Source organism: Rhinatrema bivittatum, chromosome 6 (genome assembly GCF_901001135.1).
Source record: "Rhinatrema bivittatum chromosome 6, aRhiBiv1.1, whole genome shotgun sequence".
Taxonomy (NCBI): Eukaryota; Metazoa; Chordata; class Amphibia; order Gymnophiona; family Rhinatrematidae; genus Rhinatrema; species Rhinatrema bivittatum.
Window position 1 is genome coordinate 260453345 of NC_042620.1, and position 26419 is coordinate 260479763.

The window sequence follows — 26419 nt, forward strand, 5'->3', positions numbered from 1 at the left end:
TCCTTAGCCACCTGGGTTATTGTAGTACATTGTTATATTGGGCTTCCTGACTCATTGTTGCAGGTGTTACAGTTGGTACAGAATGCGACCACTTGAGTTATAACTGGAACATCGAGAAGAGAGCATATATCCCCAGTACTTAGGGATTTACACTGGCTTCCAGTTAAATTGAAGTGCAGGTTTAGATTAGTGACATTTGCCTTTAAACTGTTAAATATTTTTTTAAGGTCTGAAGGTACTCAATTATTAGTTATCCCCCCAGTGAAAAAGTTCAAGAAGGTTTCAACTAGAGAATGAGCTTTCCCTTATTTAGCCCTTTATGAATGGAATAAATTCCAAATGATTTGAGGCTGTAGCAGGATTATAAAGCTTTTAGGAAGCAACTAAAGGCAGTTTATTCGATCAAGCTTTTGGATGAGGCAGCATGATCAATTTTATTGGTTTGTATAGTTTAAATATTTGTCTCTGTATTGTGTACTTTAGAACAGAATGTTTGTCATTGTATTGTATTTATTTTATGACTGTTTTTATTGAATTCTGTGCCAAACTGATCTCTGGAGGCAGTGGAATATAAGTATTTTAAAATAAATAAATAAATAGCTATGGCTGGTGCAGCCACTCTGGTGCCTCCAGAATCATTTTGCCCAGATGATGCTTGATGCCCCGCAGCACTTGACCTATGAGAGGCCAAGATGGAAACACGTACAGCAACAGGTGTGTCGGCCACAGTTGAACGAGAACGTCGATGCCCTCCGATTTGACCTCCCTTCTGCGAATGAAAAACCGATTAGTCTTCACATTTCCTGGAGTCGCCATGAGGTCTACTACCAGTCTGCCCCACCTGGCCTGAATCAAGGCGAAGGCCTCTGCCAACAACTCCCACTCCCCCAGATCCAGACACTGTCTGCTGAGGAAGTCCGCCTGCACTTTGTCCACTCCAGCCACATGGGAAGCTGCTATCCTTATTAGATGTTTCTCCACTCAGTTCTTGCGCCTCCAGCACTACTAGACGACTCTTCGATCCGCCCTGACGGTTGATGTATGCCACTGTCGTCGCATTGTCCAAAAACACTCATACCGACTTGTCCTGAATGAGCAGGAGAAACATCAGTAAGGCTTTACGCCCTGCCCTGGTTTTCAGCCGACTGATGGACAACCACTGACCCTAGGCTGATTTGCCTTGACAAATCGTCCCCCACCACTACCCAGTGGGGCACTTCGAGGTCCATTCCCTTCTCCAAATTGTGCCAAGACAGCCACCATGAGAGACTGACCTGGCCTCCTCCAGCAATGGTAAAGGAAGCTGATTCCTCCAAAAGCAGATTCCAACAGGATAACAGAGCCCTCTGCAGAGGATGCGTGTGAGCAAAGGCCCATGAAACTAATTCCAGTGTAGAAGTCATGGAACCCAGGACCTGTAAATAATCCCAAACCCTGGGTACAGACAAGACGCAACAGCCGAAGGACCTGATTCTGCAACTAGACTATCCTTTCCGTAGTCAGAAACACCTTCCCTAACTGGGTATCAAAGCATGCCCCCAGTTATTCCAACAACTGGGCCGGCTTCAAATGACTCTTTGACAGATTTGTCACCCAGCCCAATGAATCCAGGAGTTGCAGGACCCGCTGAACTGAGCACCAACACTCCACTTCCGATTTTGTCCATACAAGCCAATCATCCAGGTATGGGTACACCAGGATACCTTCTTCCTGAGTGCCGCTGCTGCCACTACCACCATTATGTTTGTGAATGTGAGCAGCGCTGTTGCTAAACCAAAGGGCAGGGCCCGAAATTGGAAATGTTCCCCCAGGGCCATGAATTTCAGGAACCTCCGGTGTTTGGCCCAAATGGGGATATGGAGATAGGCTTCTGTCAAGTACAACGATGCCAGAAATTCCCCTTCGCACACTGCTGCTATCACTGTGCGCAATATCTCCATTTTGAAACCATGGCACCCGGAGGGCAGCATTGACCTTCTGCAGATCGAGAATGGGCCGAAAGGTCCCCTCCTTTTTTGGCACCACAAAGTACATGGAGTACCGACCCTGCCCCCTCTCCAGAGAGGGCACTGTAATAATGGCACGCAGGAGCTGTAGTCGTTGCAACATCTCCCACACTGCTTCTCACTTGCCCCGGGAGACTCAGCGGGAGATTACAAAAGCGTCCCTGAGCGGATGAGAAAATTCTAAGGCATAACCATCTCTCACCACCTCCAAGATCCACTGGTCTGATGTGATCTTGGTCCATTCCTTGTAAAAGAGGGACAGCCTCCTTTCCATAGCCTCTGGAGAGGAGTGGACCAGCCCGCCTTAAGTTGACCAATCTTACTTCTACCTCCTTCTTGGGGGCCACCGTCCCTCGGAGGCCTGCGTTGGATCGAAAAGATGGCTGTCTGCCCGAACTCTGTTTTAGCACCACCACTGGCCCAGCGCTCAAACCAGCGCAAAACCTCCTCGCTTCTTGGAATCGAGCTTGCAGAGGAAAATACTTCCTGGGGGTTTTCTTATCCTCAGGCAACTTATTACCCTTTGACGCCAATTGCTTCATGAGCTGCTCCAAATCCTCTCCAAACATCAGCTTTCCCTTGAAGGGGAGGTTAGACAGCTGGGCTTTAGACCACATATTCAGCAACCAATTTTGCAGCCATAGGAACCTCCTCGCCGCTACCGCAGAGACCATACTTCTAGCGGAAGTCCAGATCATGTCATACAGGGCATCCACCATTTAGGCCATGCCCGCTTCCAAGCAGGCAGCCTGAGCCGCCTCAATGGCCATTCCCAACCACTTATGTGCCTTCTGCACCCAGCACAAGCAGGCTCTCTGCATCAGACTTCTGCAGACCTCCGCACAAAGGTTCAGAGCTGAAACATCAAAAAACCCTCTTAAGGAGGAGGATTTCCAGTTTTCGATCCTGGATATCCTTCAAAGAAGTAACACCTGCCACCAGGACGGTCGTCTTCTTGGTAACCACACAAACTGCAGCATCCACTTTGGGAATCTTCCACAACTCAAACATCTGTTCCGGCAGGGGATATAATTTAGCCATAGCCCTGGCTACCTTCAAGCCTGCTTCGGGAGATTCCCATTCCTGATCCACTAACTTCTTCACCATCTTAGGCAATAGAAAATCCTTAGGGGGCCCCATAATCCTTCCAGGACTATGTTTCTTCCCTCTTTATCTGAATCTTCCTGAGTGACCTTAATCCCCAGCGCCTCCAGAACCTGGGGAATTAGCGGGCCCAACTCATCTCTGTGGAACAGGCGAAACACTGAGTATCATCACCATCCATGATTGGGACCTCATCCGGATCCTGCATCGGATCCACCAACATGCTAATAGGGTCCCTGCCCGGATCCACCAGCCCTCCTTGTACCTGATCCGGATCATCCATCTCATCTGACGCGTCTTCTTCCACTGCAGACCTCTTGAGACCCAAAAACTGCAGGATCCCTCCAGACTCCGCTTGCCTAGGCTTTTTGGCCGCCCGAGACTTTCTGGGAAAAGGCCTCTTGGTCCCTGCTCCCTTCCTGGCCAAAGTAGGCCTTATGGAGCAGAAGGACAAAATCCGCTGAACATGCTTCTGGATCTGAAGAAGAAGGATCCAGGTCCGTGTCCCCCTGCACCTGTTCACTTCCCCTGCCACCAGCAGGGTCTTGTTCTGCAGAAAACACCATGGGAGAGGAATCCCAGGGCTCTGAAACAGCAGCCTGGCTCCCAGCACATGTAGACAAACTGGCCACTGGTTCCTCTGACCCCCCCCAAGGGCCTCCGGAGCCGGCCTAGCAACCTCTTGCTCCTGCCACCCCTGGAGGTCCTGCGAAGGTCCCAGCCCCTCCAGAGATACATTTGTAGCAAAACGCAGCTGAATCGAGGACCGCAGCCGCAATAAACTCTGCCACGCTGTGCGGGAGGCGTTATGCCAGCACGATCGGACCTAAAAATAGCCCCTGCCAACACAAGGAGAAGAACGGCGCTGTCCGGGCCCAGCCGAGGAACAAATTTGCCCCCCACCCCGCCAACACACACACATCCTTACCTGCCTCGCAGCAGAGAACTCCAGCCACTCAACACTGCCTCAGCCCTGCTCCTCTGCTTCCTGAGAACAGGGGTTTTTTTTAAACCAACCCCCCCCCCCCCCCCCCCCCCCCCCAAATAAAACTTAAAACAAAGACACAGAGCCAGGAAAGGGAAGAAAACAAATATGTCCCTGCTTCTAAAGGAGACTGAGCGCAGACGGTGCCCGGGACCCAGAGGGGCTGAGGGGCTGAGGGAACCAGGACCCCTGGCTTTCACCCCCTCCACCCCCAATGACAAGAGCTGAACTAAACCAGGGATCTCCAAACCCCTGCTCGTCCTGTTCTACCCGAGGGATGGCCCACGAAGGAACCTAACACCTCGGGGAGCTGAATTCTCTTTTTTTTTTTTTTTTTTTAAACTCCATACTGCAGGTTAGCACCTCTACCATCTGCTGGAGACAGAAAGATACTAATGGACTGCCTCCACCTGCATAAACCCACTTGCCTGGAATGAACCAGGGTACGAATAGGAACATGCGCTTCAGCTCTTTCAACCTTTCCCAACACCAAAAGACACAAGGGGTGAAAAGCTCCTAGGAATCCCTACAGGGGACAGAAGGGTCACATTCCAAGTTTCAAGGAATAGAAAATGCTAGCAGGAGAAGGGAATGGGGATGAGAGGTCTTTGATTATTCTGGAGTCACACACTCACCCTCCAGGAGGTCTGAGGCTGATCCAAGACAATACTCCATCACGAGCTAAGCATCCAAAATGAGCCAGAGGATCCCCAAAGGAAAAAAAAAAAAAGATATGTTCTAATTAAATACTAAGACCCTCATAAGGGCTACAAAACCTGTGACAGATTCAGCAATTCCCAGCTTTGCCTTAACAGCAAAGGCAAGATTAGAGCTTCACCTATCCAACAGCCTCTATAAAATGTACTGAAGATGTGCTGTAACTATCTGACATCATAAACAGCTTGCAGGGGGAATGGGTAACATGACATTTTGAGCTTTGGATTTCATTTTCTCTTCACAATATCCCAAACACTGGAAAATATTTAAGTGCCATGCAGCATTTGTGAACTAAAAGTTTCAGTATATAAACAAAGAATTATTTATACAGAGACAGAAGACCAAAAAAAAAAAAAGATACAAATATCACACTTGGTCATTCTAAAAAGGCAATTTCTTTTTCCAGGGAGATGAAGACTGACCATTTTAGGCCTCAATAAGAGGTCCTCCCCCTCTCTGACGTTATATGCATGCACACAGATCTACACAAATTCAAGGAGATAACTGCCCTACTGATTGACCTCTGGTTACATTTCATGTTCTGAGTGTGCAAAAACCACAGACACACACACACATGCCGAAACAATGGACCAACAAACGCACATCCCATGGTAAATATTGGTTTTTAATTTGTTTTTGATTATATTGTGGCTCCATGGAACAGCCTCCTAGTGGTAGAGACAAGGATAATAATATCTGAATTCAAGAAAACACGAGACAAACACAGTGGATATCTGAGGGAGTGTTAGAGAATGCAGGGATGAGGAGGAGTAGTTGTGGATGATCAGACTAAATAAGCCATATGGTCAATTTCTGCTGTTACGTTTCTATATAACAAACAGATTTCTAGAACTGGAAGGCTTAGTAACCATCTTCTGAGTTTGTAGTCTGCTGATATTGATTGGGGGTATTGGCAGTGTGCGCATATCTTGTGATCGGAAGATATGCGCACAAAACTGATGGTATGCACACATTTAGGTGGGCGCCCACATGCCTGCATATCAGTTTTGAGCACATACCTTCCGATCACAAGATACCACACACTGCTGAAACGAATGGACTAACGAATGGACAACCCACTGCACTTACAAACTGGTGAAGAAAAAACACACAGTGCATAAAAGAAATAACTAATATTTGCACTATAATGAAAGAAAAAAAAACATTATTACATTATTGCCTTGAATTTCTCTCCACAGTAGTTCCTGGGCCCCTCAAATTGCAGCTTCACTCCCTCTTGCGACAGACCTTTCCTTGCCTGCAGACTACCACAGCCAATAGCAGAGCAATTCCTTCCCACGCCTGATTCTTGGCTGAGGCTATTGTCTGGACTCTTTTCCCCTTTCTCAGCACACTCCCATGATGCCCTTCTGACTATGATACTGCAGGGAGAAGTGTGCAAAAACTACTGGGAGATCATGCATGAGGAGTGGAAACATTCCAGTTCTGTGCCATCATCAGCCTGACCATAAACATTAAGGTGCTTTTTGCCATGAATCCTTGCCCTGCAGCTTACCCAAGCTGTGTGTTCCCGTAGATAGCAGCCTTTGTATTCAATAGTATTGGGATGCTGGAGTTTCTGTAGAAATCTCACTTCCTTGATGATATCCTGCCATTTCTATAAAGGGATGGAAGATGAAGCAGAAGAGTTAAAGGGTAGAAGCAACAGGATCTACCTAACCAGCTTTGGTAGGGTTTTCTGTTTTGTTTTTTTTTTAAACATCAGCAGCAAGTTAGATATGTTTCCCTTAACTAATACACAGGCCGATACAGAAAGGTGCACTCGGCTGAGTGCACCGTTTCGCCCCTGTTTGGCCGCGCATTTTTGACGCGCTATTATTACCCCTTATACTGTAAGGGGTAATAGCATGTGGAAAACGCGCTGCCACCCCCCCCCCCCCCCCCCGAAACTAATAGCATTCATGTTGATGAGCCTATTATTATTCACCCAAAATACAGAAAAGTAAAATTTGCGGCCAAGCCGCACATTTTACTCTCAGAAATTAACGCCTGCCAAAGGTAGGCGTTAATTTCAGACAGCACCTGGCAAGTGTACAGAAAAGCAGAAAACGACTTTTCTATACACCCTCCGACTTAATATCATAGCGATATTAAGTCAGAGGCCCCAAAATAAAAAAAAATAAAAAAATCTGCCCACAGGTTGGAAAACAGACATTCAACTTTGCCGGCGTCCTTTTCCAAACCCGTGGCTGTCAGCGGGTTTGACAACCGACGCCGGTAAAAGTAAGCATCGGCTGTCAGGCCCTAATTTAAAAAAAGAATCATGCACCCAGGAGAGGTGCCTAGGCACGCATCAGGAGAGTGGGCGCTCGCCTCGGAGCGCCGGCTCTCCCAGACTTTATTGAACCGGCCTGTCAGAATTTTGTTAAAGCTTCAATATGCATGAAAAAGCTGATTTTCAAATTAAGAAACATGGGGTTTAAGCATAACACTGCATTGAGTCACAATTAATAGCATGAGGTCAATACTAAAAACACTCAACTCCTAATACAAGAAACACCAAAATACCAACAATGCAATATATAACCCCCCCCCCCCCCCCCCCCCCCCCCCCCCCCCCCCCCCCGTTACAAAACATCTGAAAATTGACAGTTAGGTGCCTAGGCTGAAAATCAGCACTAAGTGCCTAACATTTTTTCTTAAGTTAACTCCATCCATTGTAGCTCACCTTTCAGGTACCTAATTTATGTGCTCAATCCTAGCCAATTTTCAAAGCAGCCAACTCATGCACTTAGGTTAAGCACCTATACCTTCTGAAAATTGCCTTTATACACTAACTAAAATAAGTTGGAAAATGGGATTCAGTATATACTGGGATCACTGTTTTACTATTTACTTTTCTAATATGTAGTTCAGGGACAGGCAACTCCAGTCCTGCAGTACCACAAACAGCTCTGGTTTTCAGGACATCCATAATAGATATGCACGATACATTTGCATACAACAGAGGCAGTGCATGCAAATATACTTCATATATATTCATTGTGAATATCCTGAAAACCAGACCTGTTTGTGGCGCTCCAGGTCTGGTTTAGTCACTGAGACAGAATCATCATGGGGAAGTTCAATTCCCATGTGTTACAATCTCTTGTGAGCAGAATCAAAACATATGCATGGACCTGCATCAAGGTTATGAGCCCTGATCACTACCTGCAGTAAATGACTTGCCCACACTTAACACATACGTGACAATAAAACTTTTTTCTGATCAGAGAGACAGAACCTGTGTGTTCTTCTATAAGCCATTTTCCCCAATTCTGCAATGTATATATATGTTTAGAGGACTCTTGAAGAATGTTTGTACAGTTTATCATATTATCTAGAAGTTATTGAGTTTGTTTCACTTTTCATCAGGTAGGATATAAAAAGCATATCTCATTTAGGCTTAGTTTAATTAAGACTGATAATTTTGTTTTCCTTAGTGTACACAGATGGACTCAGGACTAATGGTTTATGCTCCCCTGCCAGCAGATAGAGACAGAGTCAGACCTTCAGTATTCTCTTCAAAAGTCACTGTGAACATACTATCGAAAAATCTTGATTAAAAACGGATAAACCGTAACTGTACTCAACCAAACAAACCCTGAACTCCAGTAAGATAATAGATGCCCTGATCTAGGGACTGGATGACAGCTTACCCGTAATCTCTTGGAATATATATCCACTCCACAGGTGAATCCTTGGCACCGTTCTTGGGCAGGATGCTGAGTCCATCTGTCTACACTAAGGAAAACGAAATTATCAGGTAAGTAATTTCTCCATTTCCTAGCTTGGAGCCAGATGGACTCAGACCAATGGGATGTACAAAAGCTACTCCCGATTGGGGCAGGAGGCGGCCCGCAGTCCGGTTAACATCGCCCTTGCAGAGGATGCGTTCTCCCGGGCCTGAACGTCCAGGCGATAGAACCTAGAGAAGGTGTGCAAGGAGGACCACGTCGCCGCTCGGCAGATGTCAACGGGAGACAGCATTCTAGCTTCTGCCCACGAGACTCATTTCACTAGGGCTCAGGCAGTTTTAACATGAAGGGGTAATGGCTTTCCTGCCTCCACATAGGCTCTTGGGACCACCTCCTTAATCCAGCGAGCTATGCCAGCCCACGAAGCTGGTTCACCCTGCTTCCTTCCCCGTGAAGGACAAACAAACAGGCAGTCCATCTTTCAGACTGGTTCCAGATTCTACACCAAAAGCCTGGTGACATTCAAATGGCGGAGGAGGCAGTATTCCTCCGCACCCTTGTGCTTATTTAGGGATGGCAACGAAATGGACCGATTCAAATGAAACTCCGAGACTACCTTGGGCAAGAAGGATAGAACGGTATGAAGCTGTAATGATCCTGGAGTCATCCAGAGGAACGATTCCCAACACAACAATGCCTGTAGTTCAGAGATGCGACGTGCCAAACATATATTCACCAGGAACACCGTTTTCAGGGTTAATAAACGCAAGGAAGAACTGCACAGCAGCCGAAAGGAAGGCCCTGCCAAAAACTCCAATACTAGATTCAGATTCCACAAGGGAACCGGCCACCGTAGGGGTGACCAGAGGTGCATCACCCCTTTCAGAAAACGGGCCATGTCCGGATGAGCCGACAGATGGGTTCCTTTCACATCGCCCCTGAAACAGAAGAGAGCCGCTACCTGGACCTTCAAGGAGTTAAGGGTCTTATCTTTATTCAAGCTATCCTGCAAAAATTCCAGCATTAGTGGGATTTTGACCATCCAAGGGGAAACACCGTGCTCCTCACACCAGGTCTCAAATACTCTCCAGACCTGCACATACACTAGGGATGTAGAGAACCTTCGTGTGCGGAGTAAGGTGGCAATTACTGCTGCCCAATATCCTTGCTTCTTCAGGTGAGCCTTCTCAAGGGCCAGACCGAAAGACAGAATCGAATCGGATCCCCATGAAGGACTGGTCCCTACTGTAGCAGATCCTTGTGTGGTGGGAGGCACGGGGGGGGGGGGGGGGGGGAGAAGGGGGCTGTCTCCAGCAGGAGTCTCGGCATGTCCACATACCACGGATGTCTGGGCCAATCTGGAGCTACTAGTAGGACTAATCCCTTGTGGTGTTCGATTATGCAAATGACCCTGCCTAGGAGGCTCCACGGAGGGAAGGCTTACAGCAGCTTCTCTTCTGGCTAGGTCTGAACGAGAGCATCAATCCCAGGGTAAACTGATCTCTTCTGCAACTGAAGAATCTGGTAACCTTCGCATCATGAGATGTGGCCAGCAGGTTGATGGATGGGAGACCCCAGCGATCTACTACCACCTGAAAAGCTTTGGCCAACAACACCCACTCTCTAGGATCCAGACTCTCCCTGCTTAGAAAATCTGCTCTGATGTTGTCTTTTCCTGTGATGTGAGAGGGTGAGATCATCTGTAGATGTGTATCCACTCATTCCCTAAGGAGATCTATCTCCTGTGAGACTTGCTGGCTTTTGGTTCCACCCTGGCGGTTGACGTAAGCTAACGTTATTTATTTATTTATTTATTTATTTATTTAAGTGTTTTTATATAACGGGATACGTTGGGAACATCATCTCGTTGTTGCATTGTCAAACATTATGTGGACTGCTTGACCCTGGAGTATGTGGCTGAATTGCAGACACGCCAATCTGACTGCCTGGGTTTCCAGGCAGTTCATGTTCGAGAGGGCCTCTTCCTTGGTCCAATGCCTCTGGGCCGTCAGTTCCTGACAATGAGCTCCCCAGCCCCGGAGGCTCGCATCTGTCATGAGGACCAGGTTACAACCCTTCCCAGATGAGCTTCCTGCAGCTACCAATGGAGCCAAGAGAATACTTCCATCGGTAAGCGGAGTTGAATCAAATAGTCTAGAGACAGCGGGTTCCAATGTCACAGCAGGGTGCTTTGAAGTGGTCGCATTAGTGCCCTCGCCCATGGCACTACTTCCAGGGTTGCCGCCATCAAACAGAGGACTTAAAGATAGCTCCACACCATTGGGCGTATTGTGTTCATCAACAGATGCACTTGGGACATCAACTTCCTTATCGGCGTGGTCGGAAGACCTTTCCCTGCTAGGTGTCAAACCAGTCTCTCAGATATTCTAAGGACTGGGAGGGTTTGAGACTGCCTTTGTCCAGGTTTACAACCAGAGTTCTTGAAGCAAGGAGGTCATCCTGTTGGTCACCCGGAGACTCTCTTCCACGGACTTTGCCCGAATCAACCATTCATCCAAGTACAGGTGCACTAGGATTCCCTCTTTTCTCAACGCTGCCACTACGACCACCATAATCTTGGATAATATTCTGGGGAGGGGGGGGGGGGGGTAGTGGCCAGGCCAAAGGGCAGTGCTGGAACTGATAATGGCGACCCAGTACCGCAAAGAGTAGAAAACGATGTTCTTGCCAGATTGGAATACATAGGTAGGCCTCGGATAGGCCCAGGGAGGTTAAAAACTCTCCCGATTGTACAGCCATTATCAAGGAGCATAGGGTTTCCATGCAGAAATGAATCACTCGTAGATGTCGGTTGACAAACTTGAGGTCCAGGATGGAGAGAAAGGAACCTTCCTTCTTGGGTACGATGAAATAGATGGAATAATGCCTCGTATTTTCCTGGGGCACAGGTATTGGGATTATAGCCCTTATCCTGAGGAGCTTTAACAGGGTAGTCTCCACTGCCTGCTTCTTGACTTGGGAGTAGCTAGGAGATTATCATGAATATGTCCCGAGGAGTGCTGTGAAATTCCAGTGCATATCCTTCTCGGTTGAGCTCCAGTACCCATTTATCCAAAGTGATCTTTGACCCACCGTTGGTAGCAGAGGGACAGCAGACCCCCTATCTCCTCGTTCCGAGGGTGGGTCGGCAAAATTTCATTGGGGGGTTTGGGACAACCCTGAACCCGAACCCACCCCTCTCTTGGGCTGCCGACTCCGAAAGGACTGAGACCTCCCAAAGGACCAAAACCTCTGAAATGTCGAGTTTCTGTAGAGGCTAAAGCATTGAGAGCCCCTGGATCGACCTCTCACGAACGAGGGGCGCCATAACTGCTTTCTCTTATCTTCTGGTAGCCGGGGTACTGAAGATTTGCCCCATTTACTGGCCAGCTTTTCCAACTCGCTTCCGAAGAGGAGCGATACTTTAAAAGACATCTACTCAACAAGCTCGGAAACCCATGTCCCCTTACACCAACGAGATCGGGAAGGATGTCAGTATGATGCGCTGAGCAAGGAGACTGGAGGAAGTCTTACCGAAACCTCTCATATGTCTCTGAATTGGCAGGAAATCCTTTTTTTTTTTTCCCCTTACCTGGGCTCAGCACTTACCAGCTGAGTACAGAGACTGTCTCCGACTGCAGGGGGAGAGGGTTTTGGCAGTCACCGCTGTACTCTGCTTCCTGCACCCGCTGCCTTTCAGCTGCTTCAGCAGCAAAGTCGACGCCGGGAACCGGCTACTGGACCAAAGCACACCTCTGAAGATCTCGGAAATCACCTCAGGAATTCTTAACTGGGGAGGGACCTTTAGGTATCACTGCAGGAGAGCGGGGCTCAATCTTTCTCCAATTTAAAAGTAGAATTTCTTCATCCAAGGTACAGCAATCCCCATAGGGAAAGCATATCTGCATCTCCTGGAGACTGAGAAATACTGAAGGGCTGAGGTCACTACAGGAGTGTATCTAGGGTGACATTTTTGAAACCTGACTCCATCTCCATTTGCTGGCAGGAGAGCATAAACCATTGGTCCTGGCTACACACTGGGAAACTTGGTTTTCTACAGCAGATGGGTAGATAATGTTGCAAAGTTTAGAGAAATTTGTGGCAAAATTTGAGATTGTGGAATGGATTAGCATATATTTTATATTATTGAATAAGAACAAAAAAAAGCACATTATAGCAAATTGTTCAGTTTTTAAACATTTTTGTTTCAAAAATAGTTTTTCAGTTTTTTTTGTGCATGGCTGTATAATTTCTTCTATTTTTTTTTTTTTACTTCTTTCTTTTCTCCATTTGATTTTTCATTCATTTCTGTGTGTTACGATCCTGTCTGCAGACTCCATCCCGTGGACAGGCTCTCACTTTTCTCCCTCTCCGGCCCGACATTGCTGCCTTTACATCGCAGCCCAGACCACTGCCGAGCCACGCCTCCCTTCTTCTTTGTGGCCTTGCTGCTGCTGTTGCTTCCTCCTGCGCAGCTGGAGCCGGCCGCCGACTTCTCCTTTGAGGGAAGTCCCCACCGGGATTCCCTCCTCCTCCGTGGCCCGAGTGCCGCCGGAGCTCCTCTTCAGCGGCCCGAGTGCCGCCGCCGTCTTCCTTCAATTTCAGGGCAGGTGGTCGCACCCAGCATGGCTTCTCTTCGCAGCAGGAAGCCGCCACCGGCCGGCCTTCTCCTCCTCCTCCATGTGGCAGGATGCCGCCGCAGGCCTCAGCTCCGTTCTCCAGCCTCTGGGGTCCCTCTAGGTGTGGGCGCACGTCTTTCCTCACTATTTAAAGGGCCAGAGACAGGAAATATTCTTCAGCCTCATCAGATGACGTCTTCAGGGCTCTTCCTGGTCCTGCCCTATTTAAAAGCCCTGCTTCAGTTCCTCAGGGCCTTCGAATGGAGTTACATCTGCTCCATGGACTTCTCCAGCTCTGTGGAATTCCATCATGGTCCATCTTGCTGCTCCTGGCAAGATGACTTCTCGTTCCATGTTCTTCGTGTTCCTGAAGTCTCCGGCTGATGTCCTAGGTCTCGTCCCTCGTCGGATCTCCTGCGTGGTATGTTCCCAGTCTTCGGCTTCCCTTCCTGAAGTCCTGGAGTTCCTCATCTGTGTCTAGATGTCCGGACGTCCCCTCGTCTGGACGTCCAGGTGCCCTTGTGGTCAGAGGTACCGTTCTCATGTACCATCCTCCTCCATTCCTTATCTCTATCCTGAAGAATCTGCAAGCAGCCTTGCCGTCCGCTGGACTCCGTCTCCAGCCGTCCTTTGTAGGAGTAAATCAGTCTCATCCAGTGTCTGTCCAGGTGACTGGAGTCTCCTTCCAGCTGGACTTCTCCCAAGTGCTGTCCGGATCCTCTTCTCACTCCTGTACAGGTTCCACTCTCCGCGTGGTCCGTGATCATCCTTTCCAGGTTGTGTAGGGCACGCAGCGAGACAGGGTAGTCCGTGACCAGTCCACGTCGGGCTGTATAGGGCAACCTGAAGGACTGTGCCTTTCAAGTTCCAAGAATCTAGTCTCATCCAAGTCTCCAAGAGTCCTCATCTTTTCTATGTACTCTGACTCTTCTCTTGTTTCCAGGATCTGGAGTCTCCTGTTCCAATTCCTGGTCTCTTCGTTCCTAGCCCTCTGCCTCTGTCTGACTTCACCTGGGCATGTAGCTCAGCGGGAGGCTGACCCTGTTCGTCCCAGCTCCGCCCGTGCCTGCACTCGCTCACCTCCCTTGGGGCATGTCTTGGGGCTCCTTCCTGAGATGCCCCATGGGCCAAGGGCTCACTCTCTCACAGGAGCAGACGATCGCACCTCCATGTCCCTCCTCAGTGCCGCAGGGTGCATTCGTAACACTATGTTTTTACTTTTCAATTCTTTCTTTAGCATCTCCATCACCCCCTCACCTACACCCACTTTAGTCTGCCTATCAGTTATTTTTCTTCTCAAATAGTGTGTGTCTCCTGCTCCCCAGGTTTCTCTTCTTCTCCCATTGAGTCTTTCCTTCTCTGACCTCCTATTTTCCCCACCTATCCACCAAAATTTGTCTCCCCATCATGCTTCTCCTGCTTCCTGACATGACTCCTCAACTTGTATGTGCCACTGTCTCTCACACAATCTATTGGAGATTTCCTACTGTTATAACAGCTACAGACAATCATCCACCTTGATCATTTTTACTAGCTCAGAGCTGTAGCTCCGAGCTTTATTCAGAACTGAATAAATAGTTGAGAGCTTGAGAGGGTAAATGGTAAAGAAAAGGATCTGGCAGTTTCAGGGGCAGATTCACATTTGGAAACAAGTGATCAGGAAAGGTGGAAGGCGGTCAGTTAAGAACCAGAAGAGGACCAGAGAAGGTCAGTGAAGACAATTAATAGTGGCAGAAGCAGTTGTTGGTGGGAGGGAGAGAATGCAATAGATGGTGTGGGAAGTAGAAGGCAACAATGGTCAACAATCATTATTTTATGGCAAAAGTTAGATTCCACAGCAACTGCTGCATCTTGTGGCAGACTATATATTCTAAGGCAGCAGTTCTCAACCCGTGTGTCGCGACACACTAGTGTGTAGCCAAGTACCAGCAGGCGTATAGCGCACTTCCTGGTCTCCTGCTGCTCTTCCCTCCCTCTCCTCCACCCCAGCGAGACGCACACAATTCTTTGATGAACACTACTGCTGTTCCTGCCCGGGCTATCAGCACATTCAAGCCTGGAGGGGAACGGCAGCAATGTTCGTGGAAACCGGCAACAGCAATAAGGCCTTTTCTTCCCACCCCTGCTGGGAGAAGAGGAAGTGATGTTCAGCAGGTGCACAAGAAGAAGAAAGGGCCATGCTGCCGCTGCTGCAGAGGTGAAGTGTCCCAAGGCTCCCTCCACCTCCCGCGATCACAGGAGCACTTCAGTCTCCTTACTGAGGCAGTCCTTCACCGCCACAGATCTGGGGCAGCTAATCACCAGATTGCCCAGACAGCTGCACAGCAAGAAATCCCCGTGGCCAGTTTCTCAGCTGACTGTGCTGCATTGTGATGATTGCAGAACAGGAAAACAGCTGAGTGCTGCCTTCTTACCATTGCAGGGCGGATTCCTCATGATGTAGCTGACGTGTGTTGGGGGTGAGTGAATGAGAGAGTGAGCCAGCATGTGTGTAACTGTGTGAGAGAATGTGCGTGAATGAGACTGTGTGTGTAGAGAGAGAAGGCATGTGTGAGAGAGCAAGAGATTGGTCAGGGAGGTGACTGGTATTTGTGTCAGGGTGCGAGAGAGAGAGAGAGATTGGTCAGGGAGGTGACTGGTATCTGAGAGAGAGAGAGAGATTGATCAGGGAGGTGACTGGTATCTGTGTGAGAGAGAGAGATTGATTGGTCAGGGAGGTGACTGGTATCATAGAGAGAGAGAGAGAGATTGATTGATTAGGGAGGTGATTGGTATCTGTGTGAGAGAAAAGAAAATTGGTTCTTACTTGGTAATTTTCGTTCCTGTAGTACCACGGATCAGTCCAGACTGCTGGGTTTTGCCTCCCCACCAGATGGAGACAGAGAAAGTTGTGACAGACTCTGCCATATATACCTGGGTGCCACCCACAGTCTGCCAGTATTACTCAGTATCAAAGCAGTATGGCCCAACAAACTAACTATATACAGGAACCATAAACAGAACCGGATCACTAACCCCAATCATGACCCTAACCCCCAAAAACCGGGTAACCAAGACTGATCTGCAGACCAGAATAAATCAACAGTAAACGAGCGGACTCTCCATTATGTCTATGCATTAACTGACAAAGAATCCAACGAGGGCGGGATTCTGGACTGATCTGTGGTACTATAGGAATGAAAATTATCAGGTAAGAACCAATTTTCTTTTCCCTGTCCATACCCGGATAGTCCAGACTCCTGGGATGTACCAGAGCTTACCTACCGGGGATGGGATCTGGAGAGACCCGCTCTCAGCACTCCTGCACCGAAACCGTTCACATCCGGAGCCTAAACATCCAGACGGTAATGTCTTGCAAAGGTATGCAATGTTTTCCATGTGACCGCCCTGCAAATTTCCTGAGGAGAAATCTGCTGGCATTCCGCCCAGGAAGCTGCCTGCACTATTGTCGAATGTGGCAGAATTCCCACAGGCAAGGACTTACCATGCACAGTAAATACGTAGTGTATCGCCTCCTTCAGCTACCAGGCAATCGTGGTTTTGGATGCCATGTTACCTCTCTTTGGACCACTCCAAAGAACAAAGATGATCAGAGACCCGAAAGCTATTAGTTACTTCAAGATAACACAGTAACGCCCGGCGAACATCCAACTTCCGTAAATCCTTGGAAAAAGGATCTGACCTATCCAGATTAGAGAAGGACAGGAGCTCCACAGACTGATTCAAATGAAAAGCGGAAACCACCTTCAGCAGAAAGGAAGGAACCATCCGCAGAGACACACCAGAATATGAAATCCACAAGAACAGCTCTCTGCACAATAAGGCTTGCAACTCGGACACCCTCCAAGGGAGGAAATCACCAAACACACCACTTTCAACGTGAAGTCTTGCAACGTTGCCCCTCGCAAAGGCTCAAAAGGCGCTGAACACAAGGCCCTAAGGACCAAGTTGAGATTCCAGGAAGGACATGGCGAACTCACCAGCGGCCTCAAATGCTTCACCCCCCCCCCCTTGTAAGAATCGAGAGACATCTGGATGCACCGCCAATGCTGCCCCTGAATGGAACCACGCAAAGATCCAAGAGCCGCCACCTGTACCTTTAAGGAACTACAAGACAATCCTTTAGCTAAACCTGCTTGCAGGAAAGCCAAGATGTCAAGAATGGACGCATGAGTGGGCACAATCCCCCGGTCTACAAACCATGACTCAAAGACCTTCCACATGAAAACATAGGAGAGAGAGGTGGAAGTCTTCCGTGAATGCAACAAAGTAGTTACCACCGCGTCCAAATAACTTTTGTCTTTTAGACGCCGCCTCTCAAAAGCCAAGCCACTAGACAGAAGCGATCGACCTGGTTGAAACAGACAGGTCCCTGATGAAGACCCATCTGTCCCATCTGTCGCAGATGAGCTGAAAGGACTTGCCCGCCAACTCCCACTCTCCGGGATAGAGAAGATGCAGACTTAGAAAATCCACGTGAACATTGTCGACTCCGGCAACGTGGGACGCTGCTATGCTGATGAGATTCTGCTCCACCCACGCGATTAACAATCTAGCTTCCACCACCACTGGCTGACTCTTCGTACCTCCCTGGCGATTGATGTATGCTACCGTGGTTGCATTGTCCTGACCGCCTTCACCCTGATAAGCGGGAAGAACGCCTCCAACGCCAGTCGAACCATTCTGGTTTCCAGACTATTGATGGACCACAGAGATTCTTCCGGGGACCAGCATCCCTGTACCGACTTCCAGAGACAAACTGCTCCCCAGCCGGAAAGACTGGCATCTGTAGTTACCACCGTCTAATCCGGTAAAACCAAGGGAACTCACTGACTCAAACTGTCCGAAAAGAGCCACCATTCCAGACTGTAGCGAGTGGCCTCCGTCAAAGGCAATGGCAGGTGGAACTGTTCGGAAACCGGATTCCAGTGTGAAAGTAAGGCTGACTGTAAAGGGCGCATGTGAGCGAAGGCCCATGGAACCAGTTCTAGAGAGTAAGTCATGGAACCCAGGACCTGCAAGTAGTCCCAGACTATCGGAGAGTGCTTGGACGTTAAGAAAACTCTCCCCTGTCGGGTGTCGAACAGCGCACCCAAAAACGCCAACGACTGGGAAGGTGTTAGATGACTTTTTGAGAAGTTGACCACCCATCCTAGATTCTTCAGTACTTGCAGCACTCGAACTGCTGCCTGGCAAAGCAGTTCAGACTTCGCCCGAATCAGCCAATCGTCCAAGTATGGGTGGCCATCCATCCATCTCTGCGCAACTGAGCCGCTACCACCACCATTATCTTGGTGAACATCCTGGGTGCCGTAGCAAGACCAAAAGGTAGCTCCTGAAACTGGTAATGTCGACCCAGGATGGAAAATCTCAGGAACTTCTGATGATCCGTCCTGATCAGGATGTGCAGATATGCCTCTGTCAGATCCAGAGAAACGAGAAATTCTCTCGGCCTCACCGAGGCAATGACTGACCTCAACATCTCCATCCAGAAGCACGGTATCCGCAGACACCTGTTGATGCGCTTTAAATCGAGTATTGGTCTGAAGGATCCTTCTTTCTTTGGCACGACAAAGTAAATGGAGTAGCAACCTCTCCGTTGATCCACAGGAGGAACCAGGACAATAGCTCAGAGGTCGATCAAGCGCTGCAGCGTCTGTTTTACTGCTCGATGCTCTGTGGCATACCCGCCCGGGGAGTCCAGAAACTGAGGGCGAGGCTGGTGTACAAAATCTAAAGCGTATCCGTGTTTTATCACAGAGAGTACCCACTGATCTATTGTGATTTTGGCCCATTCCTCGTAAAACCAGGACAATCTGCCTCCTATCATCGGAACCAAGGAATGGACTTGTCCGCCCATCACTGAGGAGACTTACCGACTGGCATGAACTGAGAGGTACCTGGTCTGCCGAAGCATCTGCCACGAAAGGACTGAGACCATGCCTGTTGCCTGTTGCCTGTTAAGAGTTCTGCCAAAAAGGGGCCGTGGACGTCCTAGGCGCCAGAGAATGTCGACTTCCCCAAAACCGGGCACGAGAAGGAAAAGACCCCCCTCGACTGTGGCCTGTCTTCCGGCAAGTGATGAACCTTATTCTCTCCCAGAGACTGGATAATATCCTCAAGTTCTTTCCCAAATAACAGTTTGCCCTTAAAAGGCAAGGAGCCCAGTTGAGACTTCGAGGAAGCATCCGCCAACCAGTTCCATAACCATAATAACCTACAGGCCCGAAACCGCGGACACCATAGCCCTGGCCGACGTTCGAAGATCATGCAGAGCGTCTGCAATACAAGCCACCACAGACTCAAGGCGGCCCGCCTGCAGAGCTTCCTCCTCCGAAAGATTAATTCGCAAGTAGTTGCTGTACCCATCGAAGACCAGCTCTCAAACCAAAGTTGCTACACACTGCGGCTTGGACACCAAGTGCAGAGACCTCAAAAATCTTCTTAAGCAGCAATTCCAACTTTCGGTCCTGCAGATCCTTCAGGGCTGTCGCCCCTGTGACTAGAATCGTGGTCCTTTTTGTCACCGCCGAAACTGCAACGTCCACCTTGGGAACCCGAAGAATCTCCAATGCCTCCTCAAGAAGTGGATAAAGCTTATCCATAGCCTTAGTGACTTTCAACCCCAAATCTGGGGTGTCCCATTCGCAAAAAAGGAGATCCATGACCGACAAATGGAATGGAAAAGAGGTAGGCGGACCCCTCAGGCCCAACACCACCAGATCCATTGATCCCAAGCAAGATTCTTCCTGAGGAGCGTCTATTCCCAATTCTTTCAAAATGGGAGGAATGAGAGGAAGCAGCTCCTCTTTTCTGAACAGATGAACAACCTTCGGGACATCACCTTCGATGCCCCGAGAACCATGTGCAGCACTCTGCTGCTGGTCCCTTGTCCCCCTCGAGGGCTGGGACTATAAATCCTGATCATCTGAATCTGCAGTGTCTGAAGATGTGTCTGAGTCAACCTGTGGCACCCTAGCCCACAAGGGACGCTTCTCTCTAGGAGCCCCCGCGGGCCCCTGAGCCGGAGCCCTCTTCTGGGTCTTAGGAGGAGGATCTAAAGGCTCCAATACCGGAATAGCACGTTTCTTGCTGGCTTTCCGGGCCTTAAAGGCTTTATGCATGACCAATACAAATTCAGAAAAGGAGGAGTCAGAATCTACCGAATCGGTATCAGGTACATCTCCCTGTTCCATGGGCTCTGCCGACGCTCTAGATCGTGGCATCTGAGCCGGCCATTGTGGAGAAAGCTGCAGCAGGAGATTCCCCTCCCCCGCCACAATCTGAGCCGCCACAGAGAAGGCACCCAAAATGGTGCTGTTTCCAGCGCTCAGCGGGAAGGAACAGGGAGGAGGGATTGGTAGCTCCCCTACTGCCAGTGCTACTGACCGACTCCAGATAACGACACCCCCCCGGGTACCCGCTGAGGATCCCTTGCCGCCGGGGAGTAGTGTTGGAGATCCTCAGGGATCTCCAACACTACTTTGCTAAACTTCAGATCCTCTTCTACCTGCAAGTCTAACCTATAAAGATTTGTGAACGTACCCCCAGGAGGATCATGTGTCTGCCCTACAAATATCCGGAAGCGTTGCAGCCCTACTCTCCACTCACATGCTTGCTTGAGCTCTAGCAAAGTGAGCGCATAAGGCACTTTGGGCCTGCTTCCCCTGCGCAATATATGGCGCCACTATTGCTAGCCTAATCCAGCTTGCAATTGAGGGCTTAGAAGCTACCTGGCCCTTCTCTGGCCTTACAACAGGACAAACAATCTGACTGACCTCTTAAATTCATTGGTGACCTTTAAATAATGTAGCAGCATCCTCCAGGTGTCTGGCGGGTGATGGCTACCCCTACCTGTACCCCTCTATCCTCCTCAGAGCTGGTAAAACCATCTCCTGATATGCGTGAAACTCTGACAGCACTTTAGGTAAAAAGGATGGGACAGGACAAATAACTACCCTGTCCTTGTGAATTGACAGGTAGGACTCCCTACAGGACAATGCCTGGATCTCCGAGACCCTTCTGGCTGAGCATATCACCACTAGAAAGACTGCCTTTAAAGTGAGGTCCTTTAATGTTGCTCCTATAAGTGGTTAAAAGGGTGCCTTGGATAAGGCCCTTATTAAGGTTCCACGTAGGTATTACCCGACACTTTGGAGCCTGTATACGTTTCACTGCCTTCAAGAAACGTACTATGTCAGGGTGAGCACCTAGGGAGCTTCCTTGCACTTTGCCCCTAAAACAGGCTAATACTGCCACCTGCACTTTGAGAGTGCTCAGGTCTAAGCCTCTCTCTAGGTCATCCTGCAGGAACTGCAAGATTTCCCTTGTTTTTGCCATTTCTGGGAAAACTTACCTTCCCTTACACCACCACTCAAAAATCTTCCAATCTCTACCATACGCCTGGAAGGTAGAGAGTTTCCTAAATCTTAACAAGGTGGCTACTACTGCCCTTGAATGGAGAAATTACCTAATAATTTCATTTTCCTTAGTGTAGACAGATGGACTCAGGACCAATGGGTATAGTGTACTCCTAATAGCAGTTGGAGACTGATCAGATTTCAATCTGACTCAGCCATAGTACATATACCCCTGCAGGAAGTGCAGCTCTTCAGTATTCTCCTCGAAAAGCATTGTGGATATATGTATGACTGAATAATCTGAATAACTTGATTAACTTTATAACTTGGTTAACTTGATTAATTTGAACTGCTTGAATTGGCTATAGCTGGAGACCGCCAGTGCCCTCAACCGAGAAACGTCGACACCCGGTAGGATGGGTGTCCTAGATGAAGGAAAGCATGGCTTACCCTTGAATCACTCGCTCCCGGGGATGTCCCCCGAGAATTCCATGAGTGGGATGCTGAGTCCATCTGTCTACACTAAGGAAAACAAAATTATCAGGTAAGTAATTTCTCCATTTCCTAGTGTGTAGCAGATGGACTCAGGACCAATGGGATGTATAAAAGCTACTCCCGAACCGGGTGGGAGGCTGCCCGTGGCCCACTTAGTATTGCCCTTGCAAATGCTGTGTCCTCCCGAGCCTGAACATCCAGGTGGTAAAACCTGGAGAAGGTGTGGATGGAGGACCATGTCACTGCCCTGCAGATCTCGGCAGGTGACAGCATCTTGGTTTCAGCCCAGGACACTGCCTGGGCTCTAGTAGAATGGGCCTTGACTTGTAAAGGTGGTGGCTTGCCTGCTTCCATGTAGGGTGCCTTGATGACTTCTTTGATCCAGCGGGCTATGGTTGCTCGCGAGTTTGCTTCCCCCTGCTTCTTCCCGCTGTGAAGCACGAATACATGGTCCGTCTTTCATACAGATTCCGATCTTTCCAGGTATCTGACTAGGAATCTGCCGACGTTGAGATGGCGTAGACTTCGAGCCTCTTCCGAATTCTTATGCTCATCTGGCGATGGTAGCGAGATGGTTTGGTTGAGATGGAAGTGAGACACCACTCTGGGGAGGAACGACGGAATTGTGCGTAACAGGATGGCTCCTGGGGTGAGTCTGAGGAATGGCTCTTGGCAGGACAGTGCTTGTAGCTCGGATATACGACGGGCTGAACAGACTGCCAGCAGGAAGGCTGTCTTCAATGTTAATAGTCGGAGAGACAGGCCGTGGAGAGGTCTGAAGGAGGTTCCTGCTAGGAAATCTAGGACCAGGTTAAGGTTCCAAAGAGGCACCAGCCAGGGGTGGTCAGATGTGCTTGACTCCTTTCAGGAAGCGGGAGACATCCGGGTGAGAGGCTATGCTGCCGCTCTCACTCTTGGTTCCATAGCATGACAAGGCAGCCACCTGTACCTTGATGGCGTTGAGGGACAATCCCTTCTGTAGCCAGTTCTGTAGGAATTCCAAAATCGCAGGAATTTTGACTGAGCATGGTATGATGTCGTGGTCCTCGCACCAGGATTCGAATACTCTCCAAATCCTTATGTATGTTAGGGATGTGGAGAACTTGCGTGCTCGGAGTAGGGTGTCAATTACTGTCCCCAAGTATCCTCTCCTCCTTAGGCGATCCCTCTCAATGGACAGACCGTAAGAGAGAATCGAGCTGGATCCTCGTGGAGGATCAGTCCCTGTTGGAGCAGGTCTCTGTGTGGAGGTAGCGGCAGGGGGTTCCCTGCCAGCAGTCTTCGCATGTCTGCGTACCACAGGCTTCTTAGTCAGTCCGGGGCCACTAGAAGTACTGGCCCCCTGTGGTGTTCTATCTTGTGGATGATCGCGCCTAATAGGGGCCACGGCAGGAAGGCATATAACAGTCTCCTGTGGCCAGGTCTGTACCAGGGCAGGGCAGGGGGGATTCCCTGGGATTCCCTGGGACTGTGGTTCCCGCCTGCGGCTGAAGAAACTGGGTACCTGGGCCTTGGTCCGGTTTTCCAGGAGGTCCATGGTTGGTGTTCCAACGGTTTACTATCAAGTGGAATGCTGTGGTTGACAGTTTCCATTCTCCTGGATCTAGACTCTCTCTGTTGAGGTAGTCCGCTGCAACATTGTCTTTGCCAGCAATGTGGACAGCCGAGATCTCTTGAAGATTCACTTCCGCCCATGACATTAGGGGGTCTATTTCCAGAGACACCTGTTGGATTCTGGTTCCTCCCTGACGGTTGATGTAGGCCACTGTTGTGGCATTGTCCGACATTACTCTGACCGCTTTGCCTCGGAGTCTGTGACCAAACCTTAGGCAGGCTACTCTGATTGCCCAGGCTTCTAGGTGATTGATATGCCATCTCGACGCTTCTTCGTTCCATTGCCCTTGGGCGGTTAGCTCCTGGCAGTGTGCTCCCCATCCTCGTAGGCTGGCATCCGTGGTGAGTAGAATCCAGGGTGGGGAGGACAGTCTCGTTCCCTGGCTCAGGTGGGCTTCTTGTAGCCACCAGCATAGTTGGGCCCGAACTCTGTCCGGGAGCTGAAGCCATACAGTGTAGTTCTGGGACAGTGGATTCCATCGTGATTAGTAGTGAGCGTTGTAGGGGTCTCATGTGAGCTCGTGCCCATGGGACTACTTCCAGCGTGGATACCATGAGGCCAAGAACTTGTAGGTAATCCCATGCTGTGGGGCAAAGTTCGCTCAACAGGGTTCGTAACTGGGTCATCAGTTTTGATCTCCTTGTCGGTGTCAGGATGACCTTGTCTTGTTTGGTGTCAAACCGGACTCCCAGGTATTCTAGAGATTGGGAGGGCTGCAGGCAGCTCTTGTTTGTGTTGACCACCCACCCGAGGCTCTCCAGTAGAGTTTTGACTCTGTTGGTTGCCTGGTGGCTTTCCTCTGGGATTTCGCTCTGATCAGCCAATCGTCTAGATAAGGGTGCACGCAGATTCCTTCCTTCCTCGGTGTTGCTGCCTCCACCACTATGATCTTGGTGAACTTCCGGGATGCAGTCAGTGGCTAACCCAAAAGGTAGTGTCCGGAACTGGTAGTGACGGTCCAGGATTGAGAAGCGTAGAAAACGCTGATGCTCTTGATGGATCGGAATGTGTTATAGCCTCTAAGGCTAGTAATCTGGTCAGTGTAGCTTCCACTGCCATTCTCTTGGAAGGGTCGTAATAGGGAGATTCCACAAACTTGTCCGGAGGGAGGTGGTAGAAATCCAGGTAATATCCCTCTCGATGGATAGGACCCACTTGTCCGAAGTTATCTCGACCCGTCTTTGGTAGAATAGGGCCAGTCTGCCCCCTATGGCTTCTTCCTTTGGATGGGTCGGCTGATTTTCATTGTGGGGTACAGCTGGGGCCTGGGCCCAAGCTGGCTCCCCTTTTATTGTGTTGTTCCGAAAGGACTGGCTCTGGCCTGCGGGGCGGACCGCTTGATATGAGCTTCTATATGGGTTGAAGCGCTGTGATCCTCTGCCCCTGGAGGTCCGGGAGAAGGATCGCTGGTTTCTCTTATTCCTATCCTCCGGTAGCTGCGGCAGAGGGGACTTATCCCACTTGTTGGCTAGTTTCTCTAGTTCACTTCTGAACAGGAGTGTACCCTTGAAAGTCATCCTTGTGAGTCTCATTTTGGAGGATGCGTCTGCTGACCAGTTTCGTCTTCTGGCCGCCACAGCGGATGAGACTCCTCTAGCTGCTGTGCGTACCAAATCCGAAGCGGCGTCCGCGTGGAATGATACAGCTGGTTCCAGGGCTTCCCCAGGAGTGTCGTTCCTGGTCTGTGCTAAGCAGGCGCGTGTCACCACGGCACAGCAGGCCGCGATCTGTAAAGGCATAGCGGAGACGTCAAAGGACTGTTTGAAGATAGATTCTAGACGTCTGTCTTGAGCATCCTTGAATGCTGCTCCTCCCTCCACCGGGATAGTAGTGTGCTTCGAGACTGCGCAGACCATGCCATCCACTTTCGGACATGCCAGGAGATCTTTGGCGGCTGGGTCCAAAGGGTACATGGCTGCCAGAGCCCGGCCCCCTTTGAACATGGTTTCTGGGGCATCCCATTCCAGGTCAATTAGTTGCTGGACGGCTTGTAATAGTGGGAAATGGCGGGAGGCCTGACGAAGTCCCTCCAAAAGTGGGTTTGTCTTAGGTTCCCCCGAGGCACTTGTGCCCGGGATGGCAAGCTCTTTTAAGCTGTGTGTGACCAGGTCTGGAAGCTCGTCCTTGGTGAAGAAGCATCTCACGGTTTGGTGGGGTTCTGTTCCCGGAGGGAGTTCCCCTTCCTCCAGGGGTTCTGACTCCTCATCTGAGATGTCTGTGTCCCCGAAGGTGGGGCTTCTGGGCAGTGGGATCACTTCCCTGGGCATAGAGGGTCCTGGCATGTTGAGGTCCTCTGGTGGGGCCTGTGACCGCATTGTAGGAGGCCCCGGTTGAATGTGGACGAAGGTATGCAGACCTTTGAAGAATTCCACCCAGGAGATAGAAGCTGGGTCTAGACTAGGGGGTGCATTGTCCCTGGGGACCCCCGTTTGAGGGGGGGTCCCACTGCGAGATGTTAGGTCTGGCGTACCGCTCGAGAGGCTGGGGTCCAGTACCGGCTGGGGAGGGCCACGGCTCGCCTCTGTGCGCACGGATCGAGACGGCGGACAGGGCCAAAATGGTGACGGCGACCACGCGGACAATATAGCGACCAAGCTTGAGAAGAAAAAAACGGCAGTGCCTGGCTGACACGAGCTGAAGCAAACAAAACAACCCTGCTACGCTCCTTCCCCTGTAAGTGCCGCTGAAAACTCTGCCAATTGCCTTTTGCCTGTCTGTGAGGTTTGTTTTTTTTTGATGAAACTTTAGGCAAGCAGAGTAAAAACCACCTCTCTGCTGTAGAACCTGAGGCAGGAGCCTCTTCTGGGTCAAACTAGGCAA

At 49.7% G+C, this 26419-nt stretch overlaps 1 protein-coding gene across 3 annotated transcripts in view; it reads right to left on the bottom strand.

Annotated features, from left to right (window-relative positions):
- TAOK2 (TAO kinase 2) overlaps nt 1-26419 on the bottom strand; it is a 150316-nt gene that overhangs the window by 114961 nt on the left and 8936 nt on the right. For all 3 annotated transcript variants that reach the window (XM_029606969.1, XM_029606967.1, XM_029606968.1), the window contains 2 exons: nt 6329-6430; nt 4731-4776 (listed from right to left, as the gene is read on the bottom strand). In XM_029606969.1, the coding sequence (XP_029462829.1) occupies nt 4731-4776; nt 6329-6430 (148 nt within the window). The remainder of the gene's footprint in view (nt 1-4730; nt 4777-6328; nt 6431-26419) is intronic.